The 17,922-nt window shown below is 48.5% G+C and overlaps 1 protein-coding gene across 2 annotated transcripts in view; it reads right to left on the bottom strand.

Annotated features, from left to right (window-relative positions):
• Window positions 1–397: 397 nt before the first annotated feature.
• LOC100548106 (syntaxin-binding protein 4-like) overlaps window positions 398–17,922 on the bottom strand; it is a 37,091-nt gene continuing 19,566 nt past the window's right edge. For both annotated transcript variants that reach the window (XM_019620657.2, XM_085237513.1), the window contains exons 8-22: window positions 15,928–16,069; window positions 15,650–15,756; window positions 15,081–15,234; window positions 13,685–13,757; window positions 11,474–11,571; window positions 9,217–9,313; window positions 8,589–8,716; window positions 7,429–7,521; window positions 7,238–7,303; window positions 6,899–7,087; window positions 6,480–6,596; window positions 5,087–5,136; window positions 4,075–4,205; window positions 2,677–2,734; window positions 398–1,659 (exon numbers count right to left, since the gene is read on the bottom strand). In XM_019620657.2, the coding sequence (XP_019476202.2) occupies window positions 1,557–1,659; window positions 2,677–2,734; window positions 4,075–4,205; window positions 5,087–5,136; window positions 6,480–6,596; window positions 6,899–7,087; window positions 7,238–7,303; window positions 7,429–7,521; window positions 8,589–8,716; window positions 9,217–9,313; window positions 11,474–11,571; window positions 13,685–13,757; window positions 15,081–15,234; window positions 15,650–15,756; window positions 15,928–16,069 (1,606 nt within the window). In that variant the 3' untranslated portion in view covers window positions 398–1,556. The remainder of the gene's footprint in view (window positions 1,660–2,676; window positions 2,735–4,074; window positions 4,206–5,086; window positions 5,137–6,479; window positions 6,597–6,898; window positions 7,088–7,237; window positions 7,304–7,428; window positions 7,522–8,588; window positions 8,717–9,216; window positions 9,314–11,473; window positions 11,572–13,684; window positions 13,758–15,080; window positions 15,235–15,649; window positions 15,757–15,927; window positions 16,070–17,922) is intronic.

Below are 17,922 nucleotides of genomic sequence, written 5' to 3'. Positions count from 1 at the left end.
GCAGCCACGGAGAGCAGTGGATGGAGACATTTTGCCCTCAAACGGAGCCTGCAGCTCAACGCTTCTGAAGACATGCTGCTATGAGCAGATTGGGATCTGCCACACAAACCCCGTGGGGACAGGAGGTGCTTTCCCAGACACAGGGCAGACCAAACTGGCGAGACTGGGTTTGGCTCTGTGCACATCTTAACTGTCTTATTGCAGCTTTCCCCTGCCTGTGTAACATGAGATGGGAACCAAGCCCTAGGGCTGAACCCACAAGAAACACCAGTAACTGCTCCTGAAACAGGAGCGCTAGGGAGCAAGCTGTGAAGCACGGCACACCCCAGCAAGACAAATGCTGTTTAAAAGCACCTCCTTCCTGGCTGTATTCTTGTGAGTGGTCCAAAGAACAACGTTTCCTTTTAAAAGAAGTCTTTTAATTTACATTCTGAGAGTTGTATTCAAAAAAGTCACAAGCTATGAAAGTAAATTCAGTTGAAATTTCAGACTGGTTCTTTATCTGAGGAATTCCAGCACGCAGTTCGTTGTCTTAGCAGTGCAGCGATATCTGTGAGTACAGTAGGTATTAGTTATCATCATGATTTTTCCTAGGCCTGTACTGTAAGCTATAAAGGATGCCCTGAACCCACACAAAGGAAAGCTAAAGTAACTGTAACGCGGTGTAACAACTAGAATGCATCCCGTTTGCCTGCCACTCCTGTGTGTATCTTGCTGTGAGCTGCCAAAGTATGGGAGTTAAAATGGAGTGGAGCAAGATATTTGTCCCAGAGACCAGGGCACAGTGACTGCAAGCATAACCCTGCTCAGAAAGCCAGCACCTGCTGAGCAGTGCATTCATTTTATTTGCCAGTGTTCACCTCAGACCTCTACCACGTCCATTGCTAACCACGTACAAGCTTGCACCACACAGATCCAGCTCCCAGGTGATTCTGCAGGCTGTTATTGAGGTGTGTTTGCTATGTCTGGGCTCTGCAGAGAGCACTCAGTGCTCAGCAGCACGCGGGCACCAGTTGCACGCAGACATCCCCAGCAGCTTGCTGGGACGCTGCTTCTGTTTCAAGCATCGCAGCTGAGATAAGCTATACAAAAAGAATAAAAAGAGAAGTACCTATCCCAAGAAGCTAGCACGCTACGGATTAAGCTGCATTGATGACAGCCACTAAATGTGCTTTGGTTTTTCGTATATGAAATACCAAAAGGAATCTGAGTCCCTTGAATAAGTCCGTGCTCCTCTTACTACACAGGATCCAAGCTCTAAAAGGCTGCCAGTGAAATCCAGGCTTGTGTAACCTCTTGAGAATAGTTTTCCTATAAAGCTGCAAAACCAAGAGCAGATAGCCTTGTACAATAGCTCAGAGGTAGACGCGCAGGGGAGGTTGCTGAAAAAGTCTTGGGTAGCAGTCAGGAGGAATCAGTCTCACTTTAGAAAGCTTATTTCTCTCTCTGGGCTGCCTGGAAGCTGAAGCTCTTGCTTTGTGTCCTTGCCATCTCCCAGCACAGCAGCTGCACTATGAGCGGTCGCAGTTCTGAGCGTGAGCTGCTTATGGGAGGTTTTATGTTGGCTTTGCAGGCAGCTCCTTGGTTGGGCTCGGTGACTGCGGCTGGTCACCCTTGTTCTGGCTTGGAGGAGGCCACGTGGTCTTCTGATGGAGATGGCTGAAACGAAAAAGTGGTTTTTGTAACTCGGGTAAAGGATACAGAAGGTAAGACGAAGACTTGAGGATGAGAGGCGGTGGCCCTATGTTGTGTGAGGAGAGATTCAGGTTGGATATTAGGACAAAATTTCTCTCTGAAAGAGTGGTGAGGCATTGGCACAGGCTGCCCAGGGAGGTGGTGGGGTCACCATACCTTGAGATGTTCAAGAGCTGTGGGGTTGTGGCACATTGAAGGACTCAATTATTGGGCGTGGTGGGATGGGTTGGACTTCATGATCTCAGAGGTCTTTTCCAACACATGATTCTGTGATACTGTGACTTGCTACTGACTAGAGAAAAGAGGAGGCCGTGGATCTCACATTGTGCTGGCTAGCTGTTTTGCCTGAAAATGATTTTCCTAACCTCAAAACTGTGGATTGCAAATGCCTGCTTTGTACCTAACTGCCTCCATGCTGGCAGACTCTAAGGTTCACTTAAGGTGATCAATTAATACAGTTGTCACAGACATTCAGGTCTCAAAAACATGCTCTTTCAGCAGATATCTTCAGGACGTGGCTCTGTTAGATGTAATTCACTTCAGAGGTTTCAGGGAAACTCTTAGAACACTGAAGATCCAAACAGAGCCACACTCGTCCTATGATTCTTGGCTGGAACTTCAGCAAACAATAATTCCGTGACATAACAGTTTCATGCATTCAGTGAGGATTTTTCCCATGCTCAGAGCTCACAGTGGTCTAAAAAAATGCCACAGAGCCATGATTTTCCACCTGGCCTGAAGGAAAAAGTGCATTTTAGGAAAAAAAAAAAAAAAAAAAAAAGAAAGATCCAGGAATTCACCCCAGACTTCGCTCTGCTGGGTGAGAAGGCTCTTGGTGTCTAGGAGAGGACTTCCTTCTCTCTTATGACCACATGAAGGCCTCTGTCAGATGATCTGGTTCCAAGTTATCAAGGAAAAAATTTGAAAAAAATAGGAGTTCTGATGTAAAACGTACACAGCAAGATAGATTTTGACACCTACTCCTTGTAGTTTGGGAGCCCTTCAGCAGGCAGGCACTGGTCCTTGTCACACGGCGAAGCTGCAAGTGTAAAACCAAGAATAAGCAAAGGGTTAGAAAGGATGCCCAATATAAGTAACACTGCTACATCATGATAACACACTCATAACTGACGCAGGCACTCTGGAAATGCTGACACGCTCATCTATTAGGAGTGCTTTTCAAAGGCTACCATTATTTTCCTTGCATCCTGCGCTCTGAGAGGAGGCAATGCTGGAGTGCAGTGCAGGAAAGGCTGTGGCAGTGCCCAGTTGGTGAATGGCACCAAAGAGTAAGGAGTGGGCACACATTTGGGGCTGTGTGCTCACCTGATCATGACAACGGGATTAGAAGCTCTTCTTTTGCATGGAAAGAGACAAGTAGGGTCAAATAACTGCTGCCAAGAAGCATCTATGGATCACAGCTGAGAACCTCAGGCTGGAAAGTTAATTCAGATGCTTGGTGACTGATTTTCTCCCTTTTGCAGCCATGAGAGTGGAAGGGAGCCTGGGTTGCCAGACTTGTATGCCAAGGAAACAGGGAGATTACTCTTCCCCTCTACTCAGCATGCTGCAGTCATGCCAGGATGGTGAATGAAGGTTTTGGTTCCCAGTTCAAAGCTGCTGAGAAGCTGGATAAAATTCAGCAAAGGCAGCCCTGGGGCTCAGAACCTGCAAGGGGAGCTCAAGGAGGGCTGAGGGAGATGAACTTATTTAGCCTGGCAAAGAGGAGGCTGAAAAGCAATCCCACAGCACTCGCTCCTACTTCAAGGGTAATTACGAAGACACTGAAGCCAAACTCTTGTTGGCAGTGGCAGACAACACAACTGGGGGCAACAGCCGGAGATTGCACCTCGGGGAGTTCAGACTAGACATTAAGAAAATCTTTTTCTGCATAGAGCACAACGCAGCTCGGGAAGACGTTCTCCAGAGAGCCTGCAGACCTCCGTTTTTGGAGGTGTTCAAGATGCAGTTGGCTAAAAGCACTGCAGATCTGGTCTAGTGTGTTGGTCCTTCCTGGAACAGGAGATTTGACTGCTCATCTCAAGTAGTTCCTTTCAGAGCATTACTATGATTCTATGAAACCATCCTCCTTACTCCCAGTTTCTTTGCAGGATGAGTACCTTTCCTCTGGTCCTGGGCACAAGCCACACTCTTTGACTCTTTAGACCACAAGCCTAATTGCCAGATCCATCTACAAGTCATATGGGTATATAGAGGGCAATTACATCTCAGTTAGCATGAAAGAATCAGGAACATTCAAGGGAGACTTAGCTGGTACAGCAAACAAGTATGGAGAGTGGTGGAAAGTAATTAATGCTAACAATTAACATCACTGAGACTTGCTTGGATTTGGGTTTTTCCAGTCAGCTGAGTGCTTACCGTCCTTGTTGGAGAGCATTGGTGCTAGCAGCTCCTTAGCCTCTGATAGCAAAAGGTCAACAAGATCTGAAGATGGAAGAGATGTATCTGAGACTGCGTCTGTTTTATCCTCTTCTGTTTCACTGTTGACTCTTACAAATACGGAAAGTGCCATCAATACTTCTATCATGGAACAATCATTGACAGCCCTGGCCAGCTTCTTCTGAAGGATACTCTACATGACTGCATTCAGAGGGGACTGCCCCTCCATCTCAGCATTACATTACAGGAGACTCTTTCAGATTTACTTGTATTGTTACAGATAGAGATTTAAGATACATTACCAAAGCACTTTTTCAGAATTTCCATTTTGTTTAGAATTCCTCAAAACCTTTTTTTCCTTCATTACCATAGAAATAACCATCTTGAAAACCTCGCCGTTTTAAAGAATTGTTTCCCCTTAACATCACTCTTACAAATCAGCTTTCTTTAAGGGGCTGTTACTGCCAACAGGATCGTGACCTTTAAACAGGTGAATTGATTTAAAACAAAAGAAAGCAAAACACGACCAGACTTCCCATAACAGAATTCTGATACAAGGGTTAGAGGAGCCCCGACCTTCCTTTCTGCAACCATTCCTGAAGTTGAGAGTCATGTTTGCTCTTTGCTTCCACTCACTCTATCAGCTTCCATAGCTGCTGATAGAGAAGTACATGGCCCTAAAGCCAAAGAGTGATTTATATTAGGAAAAGCAGGTGAGTCACAACTCTGCTTCATTCAAACAACTCGCTAAGGGGCCGTGCTAACAGGAGCATCTTAACCACTGGAGTGCTTCACCTACTCATTTCCCCAAAAAACAGAGGCCAGCTGCCCCTAAAGTACCAACTCATCTGCAGCCCCCACAGCACCATTTCCCAATGGTTTCCTTCCCAAAGTGACAGCGTAGGTCGGTTCTGTGCGAATCACCTTCCCCTGAGAAAGGTCAGAAAATGAAATGTTCCTGGGTTTGCAGTTCCCAGAAGCCATCTCCTACCTTTTCTCATCCTGTAAGTGACCGTGTGTGCTCAGGACCTTGTGAACATTCTGCCGTAAAACAAAAACAAAACAAAATAAAAGGTTTCAGACTTGTAGGGAAAATAATTCCCGAGAACAAACCCCATGGGCTTCTGCTGCTGATCAGATTTAATATGACAGTAATCAGCTTCTGCTTATTCATTGCCCTTGAAGCAACTATCTCAAGGCCTTTTGCAGCACAGGCAACATTCACAGCCCATGCAAATACACAGACACATCTAAATTATGCATTTTAATGCCAGCAGATAAAGTATACTGAACACAACATAAAGATACTCTTCCAAAGAGTGGTTTGGCAGGCTACATTTCAGCAGGCCCATGATCATTGCTACCAAACAATCCCTGCTTTCTGGATGGTATACCTACACGTGTAATTTCTCCCTGTGGTTAACAAATGCTCAAATACTACTGAGGGATGTATAACAAGGAGATGTTTTGGCCCTGGAAATAAAATCCTGTGATTTTTGTCCCTTGGTCCAAGCCAAACCCACTTGCAAAGTCCAGCCTGAAACTTCACGCAGCCCAGCGCCTGGTGCTGCGCATCCAGACGTGTTTAAATTCACAGAATCCTAGAATGGTCTGGGTTGAAAAGGAGCACAATGACCACGTAGTTTCAACCCCCTGCTGTGTGCAGGTCCCCAACCAGCAGCCCAGGCTGCCCAGAGCCACATCCAGCCTGGCCTTGGATGCCTGCAGGGATGGGGCATCCACAGCCTCCTTGGGCAACCTGTTCCAGTGCCTCACCACCCTCTGGGGGAAAAACTTCCTCCTCATATCCAACCTAAACCTCCCCTGTTTCAGTTTAAAACCATTCACTTCCTTTCTCTCCACTGTTTCCTGTTGATTTCAAGAGCTCCTGGGACAAATTATTGCTAGTTGTAGCATTTGGAAGTCCTAATGCTTCCCATGCTGGCTGGCTTACTAGCTACACAAGCCTGTATTCCCACCACAGGCAATGAAGTGGAAGAGCAGACAATTAAAAAGAAGCTCTGGAAGAGTAAAACTACTCCTCAAATTCATGCTTGCTGTGCATAGAAGCAACCAATGTGTTTTACAAAGGGAAGGCCAAAATGCAAAATGATTCTGACTATCACGTGCAGCACCAGGGGACATGTGTGCTGGGCCAGGCTCCATCATCTGCCCCACGCCATTACATAGCTTGTGGGGACATGAGCATCTCTGAGCTCACTGCTCAGCTTCTCCTAGCCAACAGGCAGCGCCTTGTTAGAAGCAGAAGGAATAAAAACAACCTCTCGCTTATGGTCCAGGAAATTAGTTGGACTTGCAAAATCCCTCATAAGGGAAGAGGCCACAGTGATGCCAGCAGTGCTGGTGGCAGCTCAGCACATCACCTGCACAAACAGGAGCAGTTTCCTATTGCAGATCTCCAGGCGCTTCCGTGAGACTTCGGATTTCCGTAGCTGGCCGTCAGCCAGGGACAGCTGTCTTTTCAGCTCCAGGATGTCCTCCTGTCCAGGAGAGAAAGGTGATGAGGACACTTCAGCCCCAGCTTTTGGAAATGCCAGCTTATGGCATTTGCTATAAAGAGGAAGCCACAGTTCTCTTGGAATGGACAGTGGGAACTGTACAGATAACAGTGCACAGCCAAAGGCAGCGTAGAATACAGCCTTGTAGAATACAGCAAGTAATGTATATGCTACCATGATTTTCTCCTTTATAAGGAGGGGGTGGAACCTCCAGAGAAGGATCAGGAGTGTTGTTCAGTCCTGTCTGTGTGCGTCTGTATTCCCAGGCTCAGGAGTTTCATTACCTCTATCTCAGAGACGTGTTTTGCCTTCTTCCCTGCCAGCTGCATCTTCAGTTCTGCAATTTCAGCTTCCAGCAAGTGGATCACTTCCTCGTAGTCCTGCTCTGCGCTGTGTGCCTGTCTCTGCACCACCTCGGCCATCTGCAGCTTGCTGTGCAGCGTCCGGTTCTCCGAAAGGAAGCCCAGGGCTTTCTGGAAGCAGTCAGAAGCAACGTGAATACACTGCATCCCCTTTCTGGGTCAGGGACAACCTGGGGGTGCTTATGTTAAAAAGAAAGAATAAAAAATAAAAATCAAAATCAACATTCTGTGCCACATCCAATGAGCCAGCTCTTCACTCACCTGGTTCAGCCTCTGGAGCTCATCTTCCATTGACTTCTTACTGTTCTCCACCTCCTTCAGGAGAGACTAAGGGAAATATTTTAACCAGATTAGAAGCAGCAAGCGATAGGACATCCTCTAAAAGGGATTCTGGTCTTTGAGGAGAGGGAGAGGAGATCCTGTCTGGGGTCTATATGGAGGAGAGGTCCCACCTTCAGCCTTCGGACTTCTTGCCGCAGGTCGGTCATCTCCAGCTGCAGCTGCTCCATCTCCTCACTGCCGTTACAGCTGAGCGAGTCAAGGGTCTGCAGGCAGAGGGCAGAGGACAGGCAGCTTTAGGCACCACTCAGTCAAAACCAGCGAGTTGTGTTGCAGGTGTATTGCTTTCCACCCCTAGAATAGCTATAAATCAAACTAATTTGGAAAAGGAGATGGCATTTGTAGGAAGAAGATCAAAAGGAACACTAAATAATTCAACTGAAGGCTTCCCCTCCATCCCAGCATTTGAGTCTCTGATCCCCGACAGACACAGAGTAGCTGTTCTACAGTAAATTTTCATTTTGAGCCAAGCAAAATTAGTTGGAATGGATTAATTAAGGCTAGTTTTCCTTCTGCATCACTGTGACTGACACAGGCTGCTGCTTTCACATCACCCCATAGGAGCTGTTGTTTCTTTATTAAAAGAGATGAGCATGCTACACAGTTTTATGGAATCTGATCACAGAATCCTAGAACGGCCTGGGTTGCAAAGGAGCACAATGCTCATCCAGTCCCAATCCCCTGCTGTGTGCAGGTCGCCAACCAGCAGCCCAGGCTGCCCAGAGCCACATCCAGCCTGGCCTTGGATGCCTGCAGGAATGGGGCATCCACAGCCTCATTGGGCAACCTGTTCCAGTGCCTCACCACCCTCTGGGTGGAAAACTTCCTCCTAATATCCAACCTAAACCTCCCCTGCCTTGGTTTAAAACCATTCCCCCTTGTCCTATCGCTACCACCCATGTAAACAGCCGTTCCCCCTCCTGTTTATACGCTCCCTTCAAATATTGGAAGGCCACAATGAGGTCTCCCCAGAGCCTTCTCTTTTCCATGCTAAAGAACCACGGTATGGTTTGGGTTGGAAAGGACCTCACAGCCCATCCAGCCCCATCCCCTGCCATGGGCAGGTTCACCCCCATAGATTAGGCTGCTCAGAGCCCCATTCATGGCCATGGACACCTTCAGGAATGGGGCACCCACAGCTTTCTGGTCAGCAGTGCCAGCACCTCACCACCCTCTAGGCCAAGAATATCCTCCTAATACCTGACTTAAATCTTCCACAGCCACCCCTGCACAGCCTCACAACATCAGCTCCTCAGGAAGAACAGGCACTGACCGGGGAGTGGAACGCTGACGTATCCAGCAGGCTGGCCACCTCATGCTGTGTGAAGAGCACAGAGCTGGAGTCCAGGCCAGCCTCATCCAGCTCGTCCTGCATCACATCCCTGAGTGCTTGGAGGAGATCTGAGGGAAAAAGGCAGGAGAGAAATGCAAGAGCTTGGGGGGAACCCATTGGCTGCCAAGAGCGGGTTTAGAGACACTTATAAAAATACATATCCTAAATATATATATTTATAATTATAATTCAGAATCATCTATTAGAACACCGTGGCTCTCAGAGTTCCAAACATTTGAACCCAAAGCAGCATTTCCCTGCCCCACATCATCCACATGCCTGCTGGTGCTCCTCTGGCCTAAGCAATGCAATCCAGATTGATGGCTTCAGCACTTTGGAGAAGCATCATATTGATGGGTGTGAACATCAAGATTTGCTCTGCAGTCAGGTGCAGTGGGGAGGAGGCACCCTTGGTGTCTGCTACTTATTATAACTGCTTTCAGGCTACATCAGGGCTCAAATGAGTGTTTCTGCCCAGCCTGCTGCCTTCCAACAGCTGTTTCTCTCCTCTCTCAGCCATCACCAAGGCCGCACAGATGCTAAAGCCCACGGGGAGCTGCCTGCTCACCTCCATAGGCCACTGTCCCCTGCGAGTCCGTGGTCAGGCTCTGCCGCAGCTGCCTCTTCTTCTCCTCGGTCACCTCCAGGCCGAGGTACTGCAGAACCTGCCTCAGGAGCAACAAGCACTTAATGGAAAAATACTAAATGGAAAGAATGGTTTCAAGCATGTGCTGGGAGAACACAGTGCTGGGTTTCTCCTGGAAGTGGCTCCAGGCATCAGCTGCTGCAGGAGCAGGGTTGGACTGGATTTCCAATCTCTCCTTTCCTACAGCTATACAGCAGTGCCCGTTCCAGGAGATACATTCACCGCTCTCCAAGAACATTTTATGCAGATGGCAAACAGATTTGCAGCTATTAAATGGGCAGGAGCTTTATTAAATGCTTAGAGCTCTCTCTCTTGCAGCCTGAACCGTGCTTGGGATTGAGAGGATAAAAACTATTCACAGCATATTTCCTGAGGCAACAGGAGACATTCAAATACTTTCCCTCTTCACTGCACCTATTGCTCTCATTATGAGGATGCTCCTGCAGATATTTATCAACCCAAGCCCTGGGCACTGCACAGAGGTGGCTAAACCTGTGCAAACACCACTTTGGTGCCAGAGGCAACAACTAAAAGGCTTTAAAAGACAAATTCCAGCTCAATTGAGAAGCTGGGAATGAGCTGGGATTGAAGTTAAAGCTGCACCCTTGTCTCCAGCTGAAAGGTCCCACACTCCTCGTGGGTGCCCCCACAGTGTCCTGGTGTGCACAGTGTGCACCCCTACCAGAGCTACAGCAGCCACCTCTCCCAGCAATGGATTCTGGAAGGGAATGCCAAGCGCCCAAGCTCCTCACATTGCAGAGTCTGGTTTATAGGCAAGGAAGGGGCAATCCTAAATCCCTGTCTTGCAGAACAGGAGGTGGGATAGAGGATAGGATGGGATAGAGGAAAAGGGGATAGGGGAGAGGATGGGGGAGTGGATAGGGGAGAGGATAGAGTATGGAATGGGATAGATAGAAAGGGATGGGTTGGGAGAGAAGATAGGGGGTAGAGGGTAGGACAGATGGTAAGATAGAGAATAGGATAGGACAGAACAGAGGACAAAGGATAAGGGTTAGGATGGAATGGGATGGGAAGAGAATAGGGGATAGGATAGAGGATAGGAAGAGATAGAGCTTAGAATAGGACAGCATAGAGGATAGAGGATAATGGATAGGATAGAGGATGGGATGGGAGAGAGAATAGGGGATAGGGCAGGGGATGGAGGGCAGAGGATAGGATAGGGGCTAGAAGAGAAGAAGGGAGAGGAGGAGAACTGCAGGTTTAGGAGAACTCAGCAGCCCGTGTGCGGGCAGGAGCCCCGCGCTGCCGGGCGGTGGCAGCAGACGTTCGCCGGAGCCCCGCGCTGCTCCTAAAACAGCAGAGCCCAGAGGGAGGAAAGAGGCACACGCACCCCAAAACCAGAGCGGGGAGCACGGCCTCCACGACAGACACTGTACAGCCGAGGGAAGGCATTGCTGGGGGCTTTGGGGTTGCCTGCAGCATTGGGAGGGGGCCAAGAAGAACCAAAGTTCTTCCAGCCCCTCTTGGCAGGCAGCTGGGATGCTCAGCGCTCCCTGCTCTCCCTTTGCAGCTCCTAAAGCTGGACACAACCTCCAGCAAACTCAACTGAAGAGTCGAGATGCAGGGCTTTTCCAGAATCTTCAGTAATGATCAGATTAATTAATTGTAGCACGTGAGCAGCGCAATGGCACCGTGGAAATCAGCACTTTGAGCTCTGTGTGATGGGCTGTTGCTGTCCCTGGGTGGTTCAGGTGAGAGCAGAGGGGACTAAGGCTGCAGCAGCCCCTGCTTTGTACAGGATGGTGTGTGCTGCTTAGAGCACTGATCAGGCACAGTAGCTTTATTCTGTGCAAACAGCCAGGCTGATTCCCTCTGACCATTTCTACTCAGTTTTGCCATTTTTAATCCCTCTGGAAAGCAAGTGACACAGTGACCTCAATGCTAACACCTGGTGCAGCCCTCCCATGCCCAAATGCAATATCAATGCAAAATGGAAAGCTCTCAAGCCATTCCTAGTTCAGCACCAGGTTTTGCTGTGTCTGCTCTCAGCTCAGGGCCAGATTCCTGCAGCAGCATCCCAGGCTGCGTGCAGACCACCACCCACCCTTAAGGAGTATTCAGCACAGGGAGGGACTGGTGGCACATCCATGGGTGTTTTTCTGCACAGAGCAGCCCAGGAGGATGGGGAGGAGATGTCACTTTGGGACCATGCACTCACCAGCTCCAGCTTGCCATCCTTGAGGCGAATGTGGGGATCCAGTGCTACTTTGGGTTTGGAGCCCGTGGCTGCTCTCAGGTTGGGGGCTGAGCAGGGTGCTGAAACACCAAGGGGAAATGTTAATGGAAGAGGGCTTGGGTAGAGGAAAGAAGTGCCTGTGAAGCACCATTCAGGTTATATAAAGTAGAATGTGCATGCAGCAGAACATAACTGAAGAGCAGGATTTGTTAAATGTTATCCAAGACACTGGGGGAATGGCAAACCCATACTAAATGTGGGCTTCCTCATGGTTTAAAATGGGATGTTCCACCTGAGGACCACAGACTGCCAAAATGCCACTGAGGAAATTTCCAGCCATAAGTTTTTAGATTCCTGGGGTCTGTAATTGTGGTGATATGTTTTAAAGAAGAAATAAATCTACCTGGATCTTGTCTATGCTAATTGATTAAGCAAAACCAAAAGCTAATGAGCAAAGCTCTATGATGGGAAGTCTTGGCTTTTCACGACTCTCATGAGATTAAGCAGTGTGGAAAAATACCAGTGCAAGACTTCTTCTCTCCCCAAGACTGCAAAAAGCCTTGGGCTCCTTTCCCAGGCTGCCCAGGCAGGATGTTGGGGTGGGAGCTGCATGCACTGCAGCTGAAACATTCCTGTGAGAGGAGAAAGGGCAGCAGCTGTGCAGGTCGGAGCTATCTCAAGATGGGGAGAACCCTCTGCTGACAGCTGGCTGCTCCCTGCAGGTGCCATCCCCAAAACACCATAGTGATACAGGGCCCAGATAACACTGCCACGGCACTTGTGCTCCTTCATCCCTGGGGGAAACCCCACAGTTAACCCTGGGAGAAGCTCAGGGTGGCTCTGCTCACCCTACAGCACTGGCAATCCCTCATCATGCCAGCAGCACAGGATTCTCCCAAGGACCAATTCTTTTTTCCTGCCTGAGATCTGCTTTACAGCCTGGGCTCCCATCTCTGGCCCAGCCCTCCAGTGATGCCCAACAGGCACACGTCTCATCCTAATCCCAGGATTCATCTGCTCTGCTAATGGCAGCAGCTGGGAAGCAAGAAGATGTAACACATGGGGCTGCTGGATTGGCCACCTGCACTTCACTCCCCAAGTTCAAGGGCAGAGCTGTTACCTCTGAGCGTGGCTGATCAGGATTAGCTCAGCAAGGCTCTGCTCTCAGCTCTGGACATGCGGAAATCCAGGGCGTCTGCTGGTCTCCCACCTCCAGGCAGTCCTGTCCTGGGCTCTAAGCATGGCTTGCTGTTCTTTCAAAGCCACTTGTCTGCTTTCATGGGTGACAACACCAACACAAAGCCTTCCCAGCACTCGGCATGAAGCAAACGTGTGCAATAAAATCCCCCAGCTAAGGCAGGAAGCAATTAGGTCATTGCTATTTTGCTGGATTGCCTCCATGGCCTGGGGGGGTTTTCTCCCCATCACCAAAAGCAATGCCTGCTGGTTGTGGCCACACAAAAGCCTCCCTGAAACCAAGACTGTGCCTGCTGGGGACTCACTGCCACAGTAACAAAGCCCACTTTTCCAGGCAGAAGTAACCTCTGTACCACAAGAATATATGGGATGTTGCTGAAAGTAATCTCCCCATGCCCCGAATCATGGGTGTAATTGAGCTTTCCTGCGATTCCTTTATGCAAAGGTGAAGCTGCATGGGGATCTGAGCTCAGTCCCCCACTGCCAGCCCCCTGGGGACAGCATAGGGCTGTGCCACCAGGTTACCAGCTCACAGTGGGCTCAGAGCATGGGGAGCATGACAAAGTAAGCAAAAATAAAGCTTGGACATAAGAGAAACCTGACAATCTCATCTAGAAGCAACTTTGATTTGAACACCTGAGAGCAACCTTAATGCCTGCGCAATGCCTGGAACTGCCATCTGCAGTACAACTATATGTGCTGCTGCAAACAAACGCATGGGACAAGCACTGTCTTCTATTGCCTGTAGGAGACAGCGCTCCTCCAAACCTCTTAGTAAAGACTTTTGCTACTATGGATAAATCAACATGGGCAAACAAATACCTGCTGGGTATACCACCTTCCCTCTCTCCTACTGGGATGAGCGTCATTATCACAGTATCAGATTCCACTACAGCAATATAAATGCTGCTGGAAAGAATCTCATTGTCCTTAGCACTGAGGAGCCACAGCTGTGCTTGGGGCCAACACAGACCCAGTGAGGAGCAGGACTCTTACCTGAGACGGTGAGCTCTGGTGGGCAGATATCTGGTGACAAAGAAGGCACAGGAAAATGGTTTTCATGTCTACTCTAGAAAAAGAAGACAAAGAAGGCATAGAAAATCGCTGAGCGTAATTCTGGTGGTGTAAACACAGAGCAGAGGAGCTCAGGAGAGAGCAACCCAGCTGTCCCTGAACCATCCCAAAGTATCTGCAGATACAGAAAACTTGAGTTCATTGTTGTTGAAAACTGAGGATGAGTTTGTCTTGCTGAGCTTTCTCCATAGGGGTTTTCCTTAAGCCTCTGCGCTCGGAACACCGGTGAGGTCCTCATTCTGACCGTGCTCACCCCAGACATAACTCAGAATGAGTGTGACAGGAAGCAGAGATGCGTGCCCACCCTTTCTCAAGTATCAGCCTGAGGATGAAGGGAAAGGAGCCACAGCCCAGCTGAGCTGAGACTTCATTAGGAGTTCCATCTTTTAGCAACAAAGTGAGGAAAGGAGAAATTTAATCCCAGCCAGCAGTTTGTTTTCACATACACAGAGAATTACACAAGCTGGATGATAAAGGATCTCTCCATACTACTCAGCTGTGTATATATAGGCTAAGGCTGGCTTTCATAAGCAAGTCTGCAGCTTGGCGCAGCCAAAGGCAACAAGTGCTTGGCATTCTTGCAAGTCTGTGTCTCCACAGGGTCCGGAAAAGAGAACCTTTTAGGAATGATGCTCATACAAAAGGAAACACCATCCAGTCTTTTCTTATGGCATTTGAGGTGGAAAAGGGCGGGCGATTCACCAGGCATTGCAACAATCCAGGAAAGGAATGCTAACTGCACACAGCCCAGCCACAGGCCTAAATTATCGCGGGGGTTGCATGGTTAAATCCTGTATCACTGTGCACAGCTCCAGCCCTCACCTCTGCAAACACAGCACAGAGCAAGGAAGCGTGAGCCTGTCTTATCATTAGGCTGGCAAGGAGTAGACATGGCTGCTTAGAAATGCTAGAGGTTCATCTTCATCAGAGGTCTTTAAGAACAAAGAGTTGTTCCTGCCTTAGGTAGGAAACTAGATCAAACCGACTCTCGTAATCCCTTCCAGCCCTATGGCTGCTGGGGAATGAGATGCAGGTTGCTATCCAGGCAGTGTCGTTTTTTAAACCTGAGACTCCTGAAACAGGTCTGGATGGAGGATCTGGAGACAAAGCTCCTGTCATTTGCCCCAAACCCAAGACAGAAGACACAATATTTCAGCTTTAAAATACCTGATTGCAAAACAGAGGCGTGTAAGCCAATGCTACAGACTGTTCACAGTCCAGAAATCATAGTATAAGGTTCCAAAAAAAGGGGCTTTTTTGATCAAAGGAAGATCACAGGACTGCGGTCTGTGGTCTCAGACCTGAATTTTCAGCCTACCTCTGGGGACCTCACGTGGACCTTCAGTCTGCAGGAGCTCAGCCCATTTCCCACAGCCTTCGGTGGTGGTGATGGGATGCTGTTATGAGCTGACAGTCCGGGATGTAACCGTCCCCTTCCAGGAATAAAGGCCACTTCTGTGTTTCCCTCATGTCTGAAATGAACAACAAATAGAGAATATTTTAAGAATGAATAAAGTACGGCTGAAATTTGTAGAACTTTCGTGCCCGTGTTTCTTTCTCCAGGGCAATCTCACTTAAGCCAATGGAATCCACACCAGTGTAGTGGGATCTCCACCAGCTGGGTTGTTTGTTTGGGCTTAAGTCCTATAGTGCAGCCCTGTTGGACAGTGATGAGGGATATTCACAAGGACAGAGCACTGGGAAGGTCTGTGTTACATTTTAGGTGGTCCAGGCTGTCAAAATTTCTTTGTACCACAGCCACCTTGAAGTGCCATTCAAACAAAAAGAGCATCCTGTTTCCTGAAGCCAAATGTTGGCAGGACATTAAGTGTTTCTCCCCTAGATTGTTACGCTGTGATGATGACAGGAGATGTACTGCATGCCTACCTGAATTTGGCTTTTGCAATAATTTTTCTGGCCTCTTCCAGTGTGCTGCCCACCAAAGAATCTCTGTTGATAGCAATGAGTTGGTCACCGGGTCGGAGCCGACCGTCCTAAACAAAGAGAAAGAGCACTGGGAAAGAACGTTCCTCTGCCCAACTCCTTCTCCTGCAATACAAATCTCCACTAGTCCGTGCAATGCATTATTCATCCCTCTGTTTCAGAACAGCTGGAGCTTTTGGAGTCCCCATTCAAAGGCACTGAGGGTTCCTACACTGACCTACCTTGTAGCAGTCACCATCTGGTGTAAGTTCTTGGACGTAAACCATGGGACCATCAGGCCTGTTGGCTCCACCACTGACCGTCAGCCCTAAGCCAGAGGACTTTGCTATAGAAATGCTCTGGATTCCTGATTCAATGGAGTAGCTGCAAGGGAGAGAGGTTAGCAAGTGACTCAAGGAGACCTGGTTTATTTCCCCATGTCTCTAGACAAACTCTGCCTGGTTTTCTTTACGCATCCTCCCAACTTCTCCTGATCTTTTCTGCTTCTGCATCTCTTTAACATAGAATCATAGAATGGCCTGGGTTGAAAAGGGCCACAATGATCATATAGTTTCAATACCCTGCTATGTGCAGGTCACCAACCACCAGACCAGGCTGCCCAGCCTGGCCTTGAATGCCTCCAGGGATGGGGCATCCATCCACTCCACGTGGGAGGGAGGAGGTGAAGACTCCAGTTTCTCAGCAGACATTGTTTATCGTTGGGAAGATAATTGCCTTGCCTAATCCTGAACGTGGGGAATACCTGTTTTCATTTAAAGAAATGTGCTTTTAAAGACAGCAGAAACTGAAGATTTAGCCAGCAAAGATTTGGCACTCTTGTGCCCAAAGCACACAAAGAATTAATGAGGTTATCATTCAAAATCCAGCTTAAATTACCAGACAGATTAATTAACTACTAAACATCCATAGCAGGAGTTAAAGCGAAGCTTACAGCTGACTTGATATCTCAGCCAAGTTTGGCCTCAAAGCCTTGCAAGATGCCCTGAGAGTCAGGCTCTCAAACACCTTCACAGCAATAACAGCCACACAGTAAGAGTGCTTAGGAACCCCATAGTGTGCTGCTGTGCTCTGGTCTAACTGCAATCCATGCCTCAATGTGCCATGCACTTTAAAATATGAAAAATCACTTTCCTAAGAAATGCAGAACCCCCAGAGGGGGTTAATTGAGGAGGGAAGATGCCTGCTTTATCCAAACCAGCTGCCAAGGAGATGAGCTGGCCTCTCCTCTGAAAGGGTCTCTCACTCTGTGCAAGCAGCTTAAACCTCTGGTGCCAAATATTTGTGCTCTGCAAATCCCTAATAAAGAGCTGATATTTAGCAAGAGGATTTACTGGTTCTGCAGCAAAGCCTGATTCTCCGCAGCAGCAACTCGACTTGTTTACAGAGTCAAAGGAAGAGGAGCTGTGGGCCCTGGGGACGAGAGGTCCCAATTCCAGCACTGCTGACACTCTTCGTGTTGCGCGTCTCTCAAAGGGCAACCCCACGCACCCTGGAGAGGAGACTCTGCCAAAAACAAGCTCTGCCTGTCCAAACCTCTGACCCTGCGAAATATGAAAGGGCCAGATGACCACATGAAAACACACACTCCAGGAAACGCTCCCGAGGCCAAAGGACGAGGTGTCTGCAGTTGGCCACGGCTCACGGCAGCGCTCAATGCTCTCGTTGCGCCGTGTTGGTGTGCCAGGAGCAGGACAATGGGAAATGTGCTCTTCAGGCACCTTCTGATGGCATTGGTGGCCTCGCAGAGGTGCTCAGTGGGGTTTGGGGAGGTGATGGGTACCGTCCTCGTGGTTGGTGGGAAGCCACAACTCTCCCCATGTTTCAGAGAGGAGGAAGATGTGTGGTTGCGTGGTTAACCAGGACCCAAATATGTTGACCATTTTGTTGGGGAAGCTTTTCAGCTTCTGGGTACAGGTTTGCCAGGAAGAAGATAGCTGTTGTTGTGATAAGGACAGCTAGGGGACACTGAGGAATGAGTACTGTAACAGTAAGACATCGTGGTGATCCAATAGCACAGAAGACATAAGGACGAACAAGCCATTCTTTGAACGCTGTAGTCACGTTCTGTTTTTCCCACTAAAACAATGTTAGACATATGGTGGCATCTTTCTGACAGCAAGTGGTGTGGTGCTCCTCACTTTTTACTGTACACACGTCTCCTTAAAGAGACTACATCCCAACAATTTACTACCAGCTGCTCATGAAAACCAGTGCAT

The sequence above is a fragment of the Meleagris gallopavo genome, chromosome 16 (genome assembly GCF_905368555.1).
Source record: "Meleagris gallopavo chromosome 16, MGAL_WU_HG_1.1, whole genome shotgun sequence".
NCBI classification, from domain to species: domain Eukaryota; kingdom Metazoa; phylum Chordata; class Aves; order Galliformes; family Phasianidae; genus Meleagris; species Meleagris gallopavo.
Note: the sequence above shows the minus strand (reverse complement) of the source record. Positions and strands in the feature narration are given on the sequence as shown.